General features: G+C 42.2%; 1 protein-coding gene across 4 annotated transcripts in view; it reads left to right on the top strand.

Moving 5' to 3' along the window:
• The window catches only part of SCHIP1 (schwannomin interacting protein 1), a 343356-nt gene that overhangs the window by 244161 nt on the left and 80916 nt on the right, over window positions 1–18279 (top strand). Inside the window, exon 1 of one of the 4 annotated variants that reach the window (XM_069213265.1) lies at window positions 14589–15134. The exons of the other annotated variants lie outside the window; for them this stretch is intronic. Coding sequence (XP_069069366.1) covers window positions 15105–15134 — 30 coding nt within the window. The 5' untranslated portion in view covers window positions 14589–15104. Of the gene's footprint in view, window positions 1–14588; window positions 15135–18279 lie in introns of those variants that run through there. 4 annotated transcript variants of the gene reach the window in all.

The following is an 18279-nucleotide window of genomic DNA, read 5'->3' as shown; positions in this document are numbered from 1 at the left end:
AGGGGCATTTGTTTTGACAGACTCATTAAAGCAGAAATATATATTTTCTCTCACTGCTACACAAGCATTAGACAAACGCTGCATTATTGTGTCTAGAATTTGACCCCCGATTTGCATTGTACAGAATGTTCCCTTTGTGAGCATCAACCTGGGCACATGTCAGTAATTTTCACTTCACTTGCAAAAATTGTCTACGTTCTATTTTTTTTTTTTTTGCATCCGTATTGACCCATGCATGCAATTTTATATACATATTCCAAACCATAGTATTTGAAAGAAAAATACGATGCTACACGGTATGTGCCACAGTTTCCTTTTCAAGTGGTCTTAAAATATTTTGGCATGGATTACCAATGAGCTGAAAAGGGAGGGCAATAAATGTAAACTTGTACGATTCATGAGTGAAAATAAATATAGTGCCCAATTCGCAAAGCTGTTGCTCTGACTTACTTCCATTCGAAATGTTGCCACACTCCTCCTTACCCCTTGCTAAGGAACAATACACGCCTATTAACTTCCACAACTTGAAATGAAAGTAGCCCAGGGCCCGACTTGTTGAAACAAGAGCCCCATCTCCGCTTTTGCGTTTCTGGAATAAGTCCGCTGTTTGTTGGCTGGGGCGATGCCAAAACACACCTGAAGAGGTAATCAGTGGGAAAATGCATCGCCTCCGGTGTTCCTTACAAGGAGGTGTAGCCTCGGGTGCAGTAGTGCGCGGCGTGACGCGCTAGGGGCGGGCCCGCATAGCAGACACGACGAGTCACTCATCTGAGTGGAGATTAGCTCATGGCCGCTCCTGGAAACCCTGCGCGCGGTGACTCACCGCGTTTTCACCGGGAGCGCTCTGCTGTAAGCACTTAATGTGCTTTGAGCGATCACATCACATGGCTGCGCATAGTTATGTATTAAAAAGAAAAAAATGAGGCGCTTTGGAAGTTCTATCTGCCAGTCTCCTCAACCATTAGTGTTACTTTTATACAATCCTTTTAAACGCGCCTTTATAATAAACTGGAAAAAACATGCCTTTTATTCAATATCTTCTTCTCTTGTCAAGTTTCATTGTTTATCTAAGGCTCCCTTTTTTACGACTTGCATTTTATTCGTTGGTACATAATAAATCGATAAAGTCTGCTTCATTTCACATTTTTAAGACTCGCCATTCCTGAAACTCAATCAGTGCAGCGATAAAAGACAATAGCAGCTAAAAATTCTCACTTCCGGTTCATGTGTGCCAACGTGAGAGATCTCGCCTCCACTTTAATGAGTATGGTAGTCTTGGGCTGCCTACTATTTCATAGTTTAACTGTTTAAAGTATGGTGTGTACTGTAAGCCTGGTAGATAAATGTGGTCGCAAATTGCGCACTGACTCTTTGCGACCCACCTTTAACTTTGTGATGCCACCTTGGGACTTAAGTCCCACCACAAAATCTCCAGTCACAAGAAATCCCAGAACAACCCGCCTTTTAATATATATTAGGAAGTTTACAATTTGGAGCCCCTCATGATTGACTACAAATACAGGGATGGTGGCCCACAAGGTAAAGCAGATAATTACCCATGCATTTACATTCACAAAAGGGAAACTTTATTTATTTAAAAAAAAAAAAAACTTGCCTGTATTCCATAAGGGAACTTGTGCTGCTTTAAAAAACCCTGTTTGAGGAAACGTTGTTGGGGGAATGAGAGAGGAGATGGTGGTGGTCTCCTAGACTTCTGCCAACTCCCAAGGCAGCTGACATGATTGCCAAAAAGGAAAGTGGTCCCTTTGTGGCATCTTCCCCTTTGCAAATCAGTTGCCACATCCACTGAGGTGTTTGTAACTGATCAATGGTTTGCAGCTGCAATTTCAGTCACAGACTAATGTCACATAGAATACTAAATCGCACATAGGAAGGAAGGCCTCTCTCATTCTCCTTCCTAATTCCAATTCTGTGTGGGTCACTAAACCTATTTTGTGAGACAGAAATGCTTTTACAAGTCACAAATATACTTTAGTACATTGAAAAAAGACATTTAGCATTCACAAATCTTGTCAATTTGCCAGTCGTATGGCTTGCAAATGCAAAATGGTTTTGTACACCTCACCCATTGTTCATTTTTTGCCGTTAGACATATCTTTCATTCAATAATGAAAGTAGAGATGATTAATTGAACTCTAACAAATCTGTTGTTTACAAAAATGCACTCCAATACTTTACAGTGTTATATACTTGCATAATAAGCAAATATTGATTGTTGGACTTGGCAGCTCCTGGCGTGGTTTCCATGTACTTTTTGCTTCTGACCCCTGTTATTGGACCCTGTGTTGTAATTTGTTTTTTCTGGTTTTGATACTCTGGGCACTTTACCACTGATAACCAGTGCTAAAGTGCAAGTATTCTCTGTTTAAAAGATATTGGTAATTGGGTTTCTCTGATTGGCACATTTGATTTACTGGTAAGTCCCTAGTAAAGTTCACCATATGTGTGCCCAGGACCTGTAAACCAAATGCTAATAGTGAGCCTGCAGCACTGATTGTGCCACCTACATGAGTAGCCCTGTGAACATGTCACAGATCTGCCACTGCAGTGTCTGTGTGTGCAGTTTCGCATTGACAATTCATCCTGGCAAGTGTACCCACTTGCCAGGCCCAAATCTTCCCTTTTACCAAAATGAAGTCACCCCTAAGGTAGGCCCTAGGTAGTCCGATTGGCAGGGTGCAATGTGAGGAAGGACACGTACTGGTGTGTTTTACGTGCCCTGATAGCGAATTACTGCCAAGTTCGTTTTTCACTGTTGGAGGGCCTATCGCTCTCATAGGTTAACATGGGCACTGCCTTTAAATATCTTTTAAGCGCAGTTTCTCATTGGGAGCAGATAGAGATAATGAGTTTTGGTCTCTGAACTCAAAATTTAAGAATGCATCTAGTGGTAGAGTTGTTTTTTTAGATTGTCTGTTTGAGAATGCCACTTTTAGAAAGTAGGCATTTTCTTGCATAACCATTCTGTGCCTCAGCCTGCCTGTGGAATCCACGTCTGGGTCAGACTGACAGTTGGGCTGTTTGTGAATTCACTCTAGACAGTGACACAAAGGGAGTTGAGGTGTGTCCTGCATATCCTGATGAGTCTCATGGGCTAGAGTGGTGAGGAAAGAGCTGACACCTGCACCTGAAATGGCTGTGCCTGTGTTTCTACAATGCAGGGTCCAATCCCCTGGAGTGTGCCTGGGGCCAGGCCTGGGCACGGCAGGATCCTGTGAACAACAGAGACATTCCTTTAAAGTTTGCCTTCTTCAAAGGCAGAAATGGGTTTAAGTACTGGACCCAAAACCCCCGTCCTTTAGATTACTTCTGGATCAAGAGGAACCTCTGCCAAGGAGAAGAGCTTGATGTTTGAGGAGGACCTGCCACTCTGCTTGTTGCTATGCTGTGCTGGCCTTCTGCTACTGCTGCTTCAGCCTTAAAAGGGAAAGGACTAAACTTTGCTTTCTGAAATCCTGCTTGTTAAGTTTCTCCAATGGCTTTGACTGAGCTTGTCCTCTTTTCTGAAGTCTTGGGGACATCAAAGCCTTCATCTACCAGTGCCTGGGCTCTTCTGCTGAGAGTACTGACTTGCTAAGTGGTGCCAAATCCAGTCCCTGGGCCCTTAGAAGTGGAAGCTGGTAACCTGCAGGGGAAAATATATCCACCGCTGTGTGTGCATCAGTAAAATAGACGTAGCACCTGTCCCGTGACAGAAAATTTCATGCAGCACCTGCCTCACAGCTGGAGAATCAACGCAGCGACTGTTCTCAACGCGGACCCTTCGCACAGCGCATCAGAATTTTCCACGCATCGACCATGGGTGTCAAAATCTTCAACAACACCGCACGGACCCAAGGCTGCTTGTTTGGAAATCGATGCATCCCTTCCCTGTGAGGAAAGAATCGATGCATTGCTTGTCCGGCGGAGAAGAACTGATGCACGGCCTCACTTGCTTTTCAGACAGACTCTTCCTGGTGCAGCTTTATTTTTGATGCATACCAGGTACTTTGTGTTACAACAACACATATATTGATTTCTATGGATTAAGACTCTTTCCTTTAAAAATTCATATATTTGCTTGTGTTTGTTGGATTTTTGCCAGTTGGTCTTTTTTGATTTAGATAAATATTGGTTATTTTTCTTAACTGGTGTGGAGTCCTTTCGTGGTGCTCTCACTGTGTTACTGCATGGGTTTGTACAAATACTTTACAGATTGCTCTGAGATAAGCCTGGCTGCTATATCAAGCTACCGGTGGAAAAGAGGGGGTTGTCTAAGCTGTGTATCTCCCTCTACAGGGTGTAAACTGACTTCCAACTAGAGACCCCATTTCTCATTGATTACTATTTTAAATAGCCCTTTCCTTTTTTAAGGACACTAAGGCTCTCATCATTACAATTTTGGGGCTAAATTCTGGTCCATTTGCAAACAGGAGTTTGAACAAGAATCAGAATTGTGAGTTGTGTGATAATTGTCCCCATTTTGTCATGATGAGCCCAGAAGGTCACCCTAGCTGAATTTTATCTGGAATGAGAGTGGGGGTGTAAAAAAAAAAAAAAAAGCATAATTAGGTTCAATAAGTACCTATTGTGCATGCTGTGCCTCATTTTCAAGTTGAAATGTTTAAAACTCTTAATAGGAGGTATTTACTGCACCTGGTAAATTCCTCACCCTGTCAAGTTCACTAAGACTTACACAAGTTGTGTTATTCTGTGAAAATGATGATATTCATAAATGTTTTGTAGACAAGTGTAATTATTATAGAGTAACTTACAAGAAAAATCTAAGCAAGTTATTTACTTGTGTATGAAATTCATGCTAGTTATCTGCCACACACTATTTGAAAGTACCGTTTCAGAAAAGCAAGCTATAGAGTCACCGATTAAATGCCAGTGAGTTACCGGTGGAAAATGTTTTGCAAATATTAATAGGAGAAAGCTAAGGGAGGTGTATACTTCCATACAAAATAATCACAGGTTACCATCGACCAAATAACTTGCATAACACATTTAAAAACTCTACATTTGGCCAATAGTCAGTTAAAAAGTTCTGGAAGGCTGTCAGCCTGGGGTACCACACATTTGTTTTTTTGCATATTTCACTCTGAGTTTGGTTACATGTCCAGATTGAAAAGAAAATGAAGGGGAGGTGTTCATAATACATTTTATAATCCATCTTCAGTATTCTTAGGATTTTCAGATCCCTAACCCTACTGATCCTCCTTTGGTTAAGATGCGCCATATCGCCATGTGCATTTTATGCCTTTTTTGCCAGGGTGAAGGACTACTAAGGAGGCAATGTCTTTTTTTGTGAGTTAATTTGTGAAATTTCAAAGCAAATGACTTTTGAGAGGGGCTAGAATTCCTGCGAGGAATCGGAACAATTTTTAAAAATCTCCTTTCTATGATAACTATATATTGAAATATATCAGCTTCTCATTGTATGTGAAGAATGTAAGCTATCTAGCTTGCGAACTGATCTTATTGAAACATGTTGGCTCCCAAAAAAGCGACTGCCTCGACTTGTTAATCCTTTTTATCAAATAAGGATTAGTCCCTCATGAAGTAAAGATGGTGTTCCCCTATTCAATAGGTTTTAAATAGATGCTGCTTTAGACAGTAACTATTGGCTTTTTTCTTATCTAGTCCTTCAATACAGGCTTCAGTTCATAGCAGTTACCTCTCAGATTTTGATCAATTATGAGATAGTGATTTAGTTGGTAGTGCGTAATTTGTAAAAGAATAAGTGCTGTGACCCAAAGTTGTGCTCATGAGTCAGTCACCGACACTACCAAATGTCAGGGTTGCATCGTCTTGCTTCCATCTCAAGCCTTTTTTTTTGTCCCCCATCAGACACCCCCTGACCCTTTAGCTCACTCTTGCAGGGCCTTTCTCGTTTCTGCTTTCTGCCTGCTTTCCGTCTTTTCTCGTCATTCTTTTCAGCTTTTCAGCTTTTCTCTCCTTTCCTCTTAGTCAAAGTCTGATGAGGGAAAATTGGTGCTGGTTCCAAAATATGTCTGCCAGTGCACCTCACTTGTACCCACTAGCTCAAATTAAGCACTTATAGCTGCACTGAATACCTAGCTTTCCCTGTAGCATAGAGAGTAGTTAAGTCTCTGTTCATGCTGAGCTGAACTTTTTATTATCCATGCCCTACCTTTGCAGTAGAGAATCCTTCTTCTTGTATCTTAACACATTATCTTAGAGCCACATAACTCCTCCTGAGTCATGAGGTTTGGTAATGTGACCAAGAAAATCTACCCCTTTTCTTCTCAGCAGCTATTTGTAGGACAACACCCATCTCTTTCTGCACCAATAGATCCATTTGTTATAAACACATTATCTTGTTTTGTATTTAATTGGCAGGTACAAGTGCCAAGAAACACCAAAGTAGAGATTTTGCATAACATAGCAAGTGTCTGTAATTCTAGTCGACTTTTTTACAGAATTTCGTAGGGTTAACCATAACATTTTCCTAACTAGATAGCATGAAATAGGGATTTGAAGCACTCTTCTCAATTGGAATGGAGAACTTCTGTTTTAGGTCTCGAAAAACTATACCGACTTCTTATCAGTCTGCAACCAGAGAACTGTTTAGTAGACTTTTGCAAGACTTGGTATTATGACTCATATATTTTAATATTTTTGCGACCCCCTTACCACGTTGTTAAAAATAAAAAAAAATAAAAAAAATAAAAAAAAAAGCATTTGGGTTATTGTCTATGAACTATGCTGATGATGCCAAAATGACCATGGAGCATAGATAGTTAGCAAGCACCCTTTTGTCTCCTACTTTTAAACAGTTCCTAGCTGTCCTGGATAAATGCATGAGCCTAAACGTTTTGCATCACAACCCGTCTAAGCCTTGGATCTCTGTTGAGGACAATCTCAGGGTATGCTGTACATGGGTTTTATATACATCAACATATGGTCGAGAAGATTTAAAAGATATTATAACTACACAATGTCAATGTATTTTGAGATTTATAATGTGAACCCCAATAATTCTAAGTTTGATACTGTTTTATCTTGAAATACAAGTTTGTTTATTTCTACACCAGCATTGTCATTTTGTTTGTTTATTTCTATTGTGTCAAGTTACTATTGAATTCAGTTATGGTGTTACTATTGGACATCTGAAATATTTAATTAATTGATTTAAAAAGTGTGTTTAAATAAATCCCTTATCAGCACTTTTACTTCCCTAACTTTTCATAAGTGGCATTTTCAAAATTGAGACTTAAATTACGACTTTACCATTAAAGGGGGGTTCTAAATTACAATTTGTTAGACACCAAACTTGGCATCATTACTTGCTACCAGTTCAATATTATCACTTACTAAATGTAACAATGTAACCCAATGTTATCCTATGGTAGAGGCAGGCCTTGCAGTAGTTAAAAACAAAGTTTTTCACTACCAGGACATGTAAAACTTACAAGCACATGCCCATTTTTTAAATGCATTGCACCGTGCCATGTGGGATATTTAGGGCCTACCCTGAGGGGGACTTATCTGTATTAAAAAGTAAAGTTTGGGTCTTGCAAAAGGTGTATTTTGCCAAGTTGAATGGCAGTATAAAACTGCACACACAGGCTGCAACAGGAGAGAAAGGCAAACACTTTGGGATGACCCTGTAGAAAGTGTCAAGTCCATAATCAGTACAACCCAATTTAGCTAGACAAGTTACTATGAATGGCCTAGCCACATTAGCAATGTATCTACCGTATTATGAGTGCATAAGTGCCACACTTAAAAGGTTTTCAGAGGCTTGTTTTACCATAGCCAAGATATCTCCTGCCTGGGCAGCATGTATGTTCATTTGCACCTTTTGACCTCCATTGTTCCCACTTTATGCCCTTGCATGATAACTATAGAAATAGACTATGCAAATGTCTTTAGCATTTGTATAGTGAAATTGTTTTGTCAAGTTTCAGAAAGCAGCATAGAACAGTGAAACATATCAGATGGATTTGTGTCTTTCCACTCTTACACAGTGAACAGGCACAGAAAAGAGGGAGCAGTGAAAGGTATCCTTGTCCTTCGGATTGTGTGTTCTTTTAATGGATAAACTCCGAGTGAGTAAACAATATGACAAGACCACAGGGAGAGCAGCATAAATTATGAAATGCATGAGTGTAGTAAGCTTGAAATTAAGTGTCACTTTCTGCCCTCACAGAATAAATAAATGAAGGAAGAAGCTGTGATATAGCCAATTGATTTTTTTTTTGTATAATGTAAAAAACGTTTATTAAGCTTTGGTGAAACGTATTGGACAGGTACCATATGTTCAAGGGTAGCATAGGTGAACCTTGCACTAATACTTATAAAAAAATGTATGAACAACACCTGTATTCAAATCACCTGATTTCAGCAAGAATTCTGTACTCCAAACAGATGCTTCAGATCATGAGACTAGGGCAGTGTTTTCACAGCTAAATGATAAGGACCAGGATGAAGACCTAGACTAACCAGCTGCCTTTATTAGCAGGCAACCACTCCCCGGAGAGCATGTCGTATAGAGAGAAATATTTGCAGTTATTTAGTCACTGAAGAAGCTGAGACCCTACTTGTTTGGGGCTCACTTCAGGATTCACCCTGATCAGAGGCCTCTCAGATGGCTCATACAGATGAGGGGAACCCCCACTTCCCCCCAAATTGTTGTGATGGTCCACCTCCCATAAAGAGGAAATGGGTACATCACATGGTTTTATAAGGTCAATAGTATTGTATCAACATGCATATATATTGACTCCAAAACAACATCATTATCAATCATAATATCATCAAAGTAATGAGATTTAAAATTCTATCCTCACATGTACTTACCTTGACAATATAGGGGTAGTCCTTATTGTGGAAGTTGTATAACTGCAGGTGGATTATAAAACTTGTAAATCTCCACTGATCGTAGAAATATAAAAAATGTATGCCCAGGAGAAGCTAGATCAAGCAGTTACTTACAACACTTCGGCCCTCATTACGGGTTTGGCCGCCAAACTCGTACCACCATCAAGCTGCCTGTGCAGCCTGAAAACCACCGTCCCTATCAGGAGTTCACCGCAGGGCCATAACATTGACGCTGGCTCATAAGCAAGCCGGTGGCAATGTCGGGGTGCGGTAAGTGCAGCTGCACCCAGAAAGCGCGACGGGGATTTCCATGGACTTGGGGCCCACAGGACCCCCTTTCTGCTAGCCTTTGCATGGTGGGGCTACCGCCATGGAAAGGCTGGTGGAAAGGGGGCTCACAGCGCTGCCCTGGTGGATTGAGATCACCGAAACCCGGTGGTGTCAGCAGTCCAAGCGTGGCAGGTCCGCCACAGTCTTAATGCGGAAGTTGGACCATGGCGGTGCGACCACCACCATGAGTCTGCTGGTCTTAAGACCACCAGGCTCATAATGAGGGCCTTAAAATCCTTGATATTAGGTTTATAAATTTGAATGTCTTCAATGAATGTATAAATTTCTGGAAATTCCGTTATTTCCTAAATATTACTTAACTTTCTTATATGTTACCCGATTTTAAATTCAATTTTTTTGCCTCCATACAACCCTACATCAAGATAATTATTTAAAACTGAACATATTTATTTGAAATTCCTTTGTACCATTAGTCATAGATACAGTTGAAAGATGTTCTTGTGCAATGTAGCTTTAGTAGTCATAGTCATAAATCATTACCCACTAGTGTGCAAGGAAATGACATTGACATGTTTGCAAAGCTTAATGATATCCATGTGACAATTCTGACTTTTGCAACAATTTATACCACATATAGTCTTGTTTAACATTAAAAATTGTTCTGAAGAAGATATACAGTTATTGTTCTTTTCTGCAATCCCATTGTGCATAAAAACAAAAGTCTGCGAAAATAATTGTGTTGGAAAAACTCTGCATGCTTTTTCCAGCCAGGAATTGAGTTGCAGTTATGCATACAACATTAATCCAACTCTACAGCTGGCTTGACAGGGCTTTGTCTGGCTGTGCAGAGAAATTTTTTCCTTCAGGCAAAGTGGGAAAACAGGAATATTTGCAAACTTTTCAAAAAAATCACAAATCCTTAATGATATTGTAGTTTGTTACTTCAGTGTCTGCTGTACTCTACTTTAAGCCTCACTACAATTCCTTCTTCAGTACGGCGCACCGCAAAAAACTGAAATCATACTACATTCGGTTGCAGCATATATAAAGTCCACCTATAATCCCGCACAAATCCATGGGGAATTACTGGTGTGTTACCTTCTTTCCCAGATAAATAACTTTTGTGGTACCTCTCTAAAGATACATTTGTGTCTCTCTCACGCTTGATCATCCACCCCCCGCCCAGTCCCAGCCACCACCACCTCAGAGAACAGGCAGCTTTACAATTATTTACTGCCAGAACAAGCACTGGCAAAGTCAGTAGGTTTAATGTGTTAACGCATGCAGAGATAGCACATTAGTGGAAAACCCAAGATAAAGAGTGAATAGGTTTAAAAGTAGTCCCTCGTCTAGTTCATTGCAAGCACTCCATAGTAAGTCGTAAGGATACAATCAGTCAACAGCATTTTGACAAATTCTGACATAATTACACTCACATTGGCAAACAAAGCCAAAAGGGCTTAACCAAAAACCCACTCAATGTATAGTGTTAGCAGTGAGTCTGTTTGACAGCTGCACTGTCAAAGCAAAAACAAGTTACTGATGATATAAATACGATGAATGTATATAAGTGGGTTTCGCACAAGGAAAACTATATTGACACGAGAGAACTAGCAAAGTTTTGTGGGCTTCTGAGGGCCTAGCGCAGAAGTGTTATTACCTATGCGTGGCATGGAAATAAATATAAACATATAAAAAACACAGCAAATAAAGAAAAATGCATATTAGATGATGCTGCTAACGTTACATGAAAACCTCTGTGTGAATGTCATAAATCCATAAGGAAGAGGCACATCCAATGAAAATAAAGGAGACAGATGCAAAGGTAATTATGAAGGTGAGTTACATGAACCCTTTTAAAAGCAAAGAAAAAAGAAATATCAAAGGCTAAGGACATCAAGAGGATATATGTGGAATAAAATTGAAGTAAAAGGAATGATAACAGAAGGAGTAAAATGTTTTTTAATTTAATTGCTCAAGACCACATTCAAAATATGCAATATCTGTAAACACCAGGACTCATTATAGAAATCAGGAAGAGGGTCCTGGTAAGTTACATCATTACAACTTCACCTAAATGTATAGACAAAAATTAAATTACATCAGTCAACAAAAGTATTTTAATAGTCGGTGGCTGTGCACTTTTTAGTGTTTTTTTTTAAATTAAGTCTGAGGCCCTCCTTGCACCCCCATCCCCTAGAGGGCCCTCCCTCAGATGTGTGTACTAAATATATAGGACCTCCTGCGTGGTGCATACTTACCACACCCACAAGGACTTTATTTACCTCATTGTTTGCTTTAATAATAAGGGACTTGTGTGTGTGTGTGTGTGTGTGTTGGGGGGGGGGGGTGGCTAATGATTTCCTCATTTGCATGGGTCCATGCTCACATGAAAATCAGGCAAGATCCATTTGACATTGTGTTGGTGCTATCCTGGCAAAACGTATATTCCTGAAGGGATGGGGTTAATATATGTGGCTGCTTCTGGAATACCAACTTTCTTCAGAAGTATAACAACATCTTCTCTAGAGCTGCTGACTTTGCAACATGAGGAACCAGGCTTGAATCCCCTCCTCCGATCAACATCCTGTGATTCTTGGGAAGTCGCTCAACTCCCTTTGCCTAATAAAGAAGAAGCAATAAATGTACAAAGTAGTTCTGTCGTAATGCACTCTTATGTCCCCTTGGGCCAGGTGTGCAATATGAAGAAAAAATCCAAAAACATATCTATGTTGTTTTTGGTATTTGCCAAACTGTTGAGTGAAAATTGGTAACATTGATGGGTTTTCTGTACACTTTTACCATTGGTGCGGATTAACTGCCCCAATAGGGGCATATTAAGCAAAGTTTTTGCTAGTGCACATGCTGGGCAACTAGCTTTCCCCTTCATCAGCCAAATAGATGTGGTGATCTAGGACGTCAACTTGTAGCTCTCCTACTTCTACAAAAAGTTTACACTCCTTCAAAGTGATCTTCGGTTTCAGCTGGAGAGTGCCCTAATGTGGGCTACTGGACTAGACTCCTGACGAAGGTCATCACTGCCTGCCAGGTTTCTGTAACTAGGCAGATAGAAAACACCTGAATCAGCTCTGAAATGCATCCCCTCTTTCTCTGGTGGATGCACATAGCAAAAATCTATATCCCCTGTATCAAAAACGAGGCCAACTCTGGGGGAAGCAAACAACAAGAATGTCTGCAGACAGTACCACACTGTGAACCAAACAGAAACCTTCCATCAAAGATCTCCTAGTGAGGCTTCAAGTGAATGAAACATGGTGGCAGTTCTCAGAGTATAATGTGCCTCATTCCTTGAAGAGCCCAGGATCCAAATCTGAGGAAACAGACTACGTGCACTTCAGGAAAAATCTGGAAACAGAACTGTTCCATCAGAGCAAAGAGAGGTGGTGCCACCACTGCCCTCGCCACTCGATGGCTAGCCACTCAACTGTTTAATGATGACCTTAGTATACACGTCCTTATAAACAGGGCCACTCGAATTATGCAACTGTGCAGTTGTGGCTTTTTTTTTTTTTTTTACATAATTATGGATTTGCTGCATGTGCCAAATAATCCATCATCTATTGCATAATCTGCAGGTTTTAACAAAAAAAAAAATTCTAGCTCAAACATTATAAAAGTTACCCTTTGCAAAGGTGGACTGGGTCCCCTTTATGTTGTTTATTGCTATATGTAAGTGTTAAACTGGGGCTGATGGTGGGTACCTATGCCCAGACAGTGTGAACAAGTGTAAAAATCACAAAATAATGAAAAATATTCACAAAATATGCTGCATAATTAGCCTTTTCGTGCTACATTATTTTATTTATATATTTATATATATATATATATATATATATATATATATATATATATATATATATATATATATACATAATTTCACAAAACAAATTAGGTTGCACTCCTGGAGCTTCCTTTCAGCAATTTCCTTTTATTTATCCGATCGCATTGAATGGCAGGTTTTTGCAGCATCCATCCAGACTCCACAACGCGTTTCGACGTTTGTCTTCCTCAGGTGGCTTCAATCTGCATACACATCAAATTTTAATCAACCTGTCACCTTTATGTATGCGCAAGCATTCTGGGACTTGTGGTCTCAATATTCAAACACAGGGGAATCAAAATAAACTGCATTCAAAATGTTAACCCAGTGCTGGACAATCCGTGTTTAAGTTAAAACATGAGCCAAGGTTCCCACTGTGAAATAAAAGTTCACTCACCCCAATTATAGTCACGCGTGTATTTAAATACTGTGGTATATTCCACCAGACCTCTGGGCCCCAAACTCAGAGCCGAATGGTGAAAGGTGCTGGTTTCAGGTTTCCACGTGGTGCAAGGGGCATTAGAAGTCGTTTCCACTGTACAGTACAGGCGCAGGGGACAAGTATCTCCTCACCACCATAAATCATTTCAACTCCGCATTTAAAACCGGGTGCCACCGCACGTATTGAAGATATATATATATATATATATATATATATACTGGAAGCTGCAGGTTCACAAGAAAACAGCCAGCCAGGGCAAAAATCTGGATCCCAAAGGATACAATGAGTCACAATATATATATCCTTTTTCTTAATTTATTTGTTGAGCTGGAAAACGTCCTGCACATTGAATTTGCTGAATGTTTGCCCAATCGAGAAAAAAGGAATGTAAAGTATTTTTGAGGGAAGGCTTTTTTTGTTTTATTAAACCTGTTACACAAACATCAAGATTTGTGGAATAGTAAACCACGCCTTTGTTTTTATGTGTGTACTATAATTACGCACGGGACTGCACGTTGTGTGAAATGGGTTTTATGGTTTCAAAAAGCTCACTTTATGAACTCTTTGGACCCGCCCCCTGGAAGAGCGCGTGCTCTGCATTATGGACTCTGGTATTCACTGGAGCTGCCGCGTGCCAGGTAACGGCCTTCCTTGAAAGTTAATGACGGGAGGGGCAGTGTAGACTTCACTGTGGAGTGGTTCTTGCCGGGCGCCCCCTCCGACAGGTCCTCGGGCCTCGTTTGTCTGTTGGCATCCTTGGAATGCAGGTGGGGGTTGGAGCAGTCTCTTCAAGCTAATATAGGGAAGTTTCAGTCTCCTGTCGGAGCACGACTACGCTACATTACACCTGACTTACCCAGCGGTGCCCCGGCAATGCGTAGAAAGCGAAGGGTGCGAATCTTACACAGGACTCTAAAACTAAAAATGTAGATATCGGTACACATATTATCAGACAAAAATTACGACACAATAATGATAAAACTACTAATGTACACTTCTGTGTGTGAGTCCAGAGACGAGCTGTGTTTTTATTATTGCTAAGTGGCGTAAATCTGTGTTGAAAAAGAAAAATATTTAACACTCATTCCAAAATAGTATTGTGTTTTTTTATTTTTATTTTTTATCTTTGAAAGTTGGAAAAAAAGTGCATTAGATGACTATTCGGGAGGGGCGAGGACAGAGAATACCGCAGGTCCGAACAGCTCCCCCCGAGCGCCGATGTGATGATGTCTCTTTCGCCTCTCCCCTTTAAAGAGGGGGCGAATGTTTCCGCATGGTTGCCCGGCGTCCACAGAGCACTGGCAGGTCACACCAGCCTCGGAGGGCTCCGCTTTCTTTGTGTCCGGCGCATAATTGGCTGATTGTGTTGGCGATGAGCGGCTCCCCTCCCCCCAGCGCCCACACTGGATGTTAGGAAGCCTCGCTGCCTCTCCCAGAGGAGAGCGGCGCTGCCTCGCTCCTCACTGGCAGAGGAGGCAGTGCTGCTATTGCGCAGGTTGGAGCAGCGCGCACACACACATAGGCACGCAGGCAGGCAGCATCCATTTTAATCTGCAGACTGCTCGCCTTGCCGGGGCGTGCTCCGATCCTCTCCCCCGTGCTGCTGTCATTTATTGTACCACCGCCTCCGGCCTGATCCCTCCCGACTTTTGGTGGCGGCGCCCTGTATGATGCACTGAGATGGTGCACCAGGAGAGCTGTGCCTACCAGGTAAGGATGCGAGCCGGGGCTGGGTCCACCCGCTTCCCTCGGCGGAGGAGGGCCGGGCTGCCGTCTCCAGGGCAGCGGCAGGTTGACTGCTATGAAGCGATGGCGCGTTTGTCTGTGTTCTACCTCAGGCTAAATTCTGCTGGTGTCAAACTGAAAGACTCAAATAGCGCATGCCTCCTGAATTTTCCGTGCGTGGCGCGTGCATGTTATGGCTTCATTTCTGGACCCATGCCGGAGCCCTTTCCATTGTACAGTGTGGAGGGCTGCATGGTGCAGAGATGCTTCTGTGTGTGCAGCAGAGCCACATTACTGGCAATCCAGTCTGTTTTTAAAGAAAATTACCATAGAATGTATTTCATGTCTGGTGGCGATGCCAGGAGGCCTGGCACGTTCCTGCTTCTCTTGTCCACATTGTTACATTTGAGGTGCAGTTTCCAAATGGTGGTGGTGCCCACAAAATAAACCCCTTGTTTGCCTTTCCATATAATCATATATACGATATCATGTTCTTGCAGGAGCAGCTATAGTAAATGTAAAGACATTCCAGTAGCCTTGCATGTGTCACATATGTGTGTGTGCAGTTTGCAATGCATGTGTTTACAGATGAGACCCTGCATGCCAGGCAGAAAGTGTGGCCTTGCACAGGTTCAGCTGTTTGGAAAGATATAAAGGACACCATGCAGGTGCTATGGTAACACCGGTCTTCACGTTGGTTATGAATTATATAATCCTGTCATCAAGGATGGGAGGGGGCTCAGTTGACATACGCACCTGTTGCGGGCATCCACCGGGGTCCCGTGCATCTGGTTTTAGTCCCAGCATCAAACTGTACCAACTGGGTACCAATGAGCCACGTAACCTGTCACCTTCACTAACTCTTTGGATGAAATCTCAATACATAACAGAAATAATACATATTATACTATGTAGGCCTTTGGTGAGGCAATGCATTTTTATAATAATATCTTTCCAGAGGCATAACTTGCTTCGTTAAAACTTTCTAAAATATGAACGGTTTTGCATTAAGACTTGTTCTCATTCCCTGTAGTTTGGTTGCTTCTGCTCACTTGAATACTTTGTAAAATTGAGCATTGAATGCGGATTGGTTTATCTGCCTGGGTGTGTCTGTTTATTAGTTTACGTTTATTTATTCCATAGCATTCAATAGCAGTTGTCTCTGAACCACATTATACTTATTGATGTCATGGCGAACTTTATTATGTGAAAGTTTTACCGATTGGAGTAGGGCCTGAGTTCGTGCTACAAAGCTAGGTTGCACTTTTTAGGCCTGGCCCTAGCAGCACGGTGGGGGTGGGACTTCTGCCGTTCTATTCATTTGCTGCCTCAGGGGTGGCATCTGTGACTTGTGCTGCATAACCTTTGACACGCAAATGTGATTATTTGCAGTCAATTCGCTGATTGGGTCGTTCATTTCATTAAGTTTGATACGTTTTTGTCACACATTGCATTTAATAAAAATAAGGTGCTTTAGGGCCTCATCAAGAAAAAAGAACACGCTATACGAATGTTACTCCACGATGCATTACTGTAATACATCTACGAAGCCACAGCTTCGAGGTGCTGGTATGTTTCGCCAATAACGTTGCACGTGGCGAATAATTGTTTGCGTTCTGTTCTGTGTGAGCACACAGGGTTCTTTGTGAAGTGCTTACACACATTAAGCTTTCTCCCTTGGAATGTTTACCTACAGCCCACATCGCTCCTTTCCCACCACACCTCAGACGCCTGCGTTTGATGACTTCCAAACAGATGGGGTTTGACGTGTTAGGGACAGCGTGGGGCGCGGTGACGTGGGCCCACCTTGTCGGTTCATGCTCGGCTGTAGTGTGGGCAGAGATCTGCAGAGACACGCCGCTGGAACTCACGCCATCACTTGCGTGTATTTCATCTTCAAGCTGCTCAGATTTTGTGGCCTAGAATTGGGCATGGACGTGTTTGACAACAGATGGTGCAAACATGTCAGATTTTTTTTACTGTAATATCGCCGTGTACACGGCTTGCCTTCTGTTTTCTTTGAGTTTTGTTTTTTGGCTACTGGAATGAGATATACGGTGGAAGGAAGTGGGGGAAGTGCGTATCTCTCACTAGTGCACAGGTGCAGTGTCACCGGGGTCCAGACGTGTGAGGAACCCACCCTGGCCCAATTATGGCCGTCTTTTCTGAGACATTTTAAGACATGAGCAAAGTGGGCAATTGCCCAGGGCCCCCACTTTCCAAGGCCCCCCTTGGAAACTTTCTCTCTATATCCCATCCGTCTATTTCTCCATCTCAACCTTTAAGGTATTATTCAATATTGTTTGGCATCATGGGGCTTGAATTAGTAGAACATTATCTAAAGTATACAAAGCTGTTCTGTACAGGGGCCCCTAAAGTGTGTTTTGCCCAGGCCCCCCCAAAATCCTTAAGATGACACTGCGACTTTTACTTCCTAACTGAGGAGGAGAGGGGCCTGTTTTCACCGCTTGCATTAAGCCCTGTTGTATGCTTGCTGCTCACCAGATGCGGTGCAGAAAAGACATGGGGTCTCATTACAACAGTTGCGGTCTGACTGCTGCTAAATCGGTGGTCCGACTGCTTTGGCGGCGGTCTGACTGCCACATTATGACCGTGGCAGTTGTACCATGGTCGGACTGCCAGTTTCCCTCCACAGGAGGGACTGGCAGTGCTGGCTGTCTGAATCCTCCAGGGAAGAGCTGCCCTGGGGATTACGACTCCCACTTTTTACATGGAGGTAGCACTGCCATGTAAAGGCTGTCGGAGACGGGGTGCAGGGGGCCCGTGGAGGCCCCTGCACTGCCCATGCACTTGGCATGGGCAGTGCAGGGGACCCCAGGCCATTGCCGTCGCACAGTACAACGGGTGCGCTTGCACCCTACCACAGTAGCATTGCCTCCAGCTCAATTATGAGCCAGCATCAATGTGGTGGGCTGTTTACCGCTGGGTCGCTGGGAAACTCCTAATGGGGCCAACGGGAAGGCGGTCGCACTGGAGCCAACATGACCGCAAGAGTTTGGCGGACAGCCTTTTCTGTCCGCCAAACATGTAATGACACCCCATAGTGAGATATGCACTAATTTGTAGTGTCTTGTAACATACAATCATTTAGGATACAAAATTGTGTGCA

The sequence above is a fragment of the Pleurodeles waltl genome, chromosome 11 (genome assembly GCF_031143425.1).
Source record: "Pleurodeles waltl isolate 20211129_DDA chromosome 11, aPleWal1.hap1.20221129, whole genome shotgun sequence".
Classification (NCBI taxonomy): domain Eukaryota; kingdom Metazoa; phylum Chordata; class Amphibia; order Caudata; family Salamandridae; genus Pleurodeles; species Pleurodeles waltl.
This window is presented reverse-complemented; position numbering and strand designations above follow the sequence as displayed.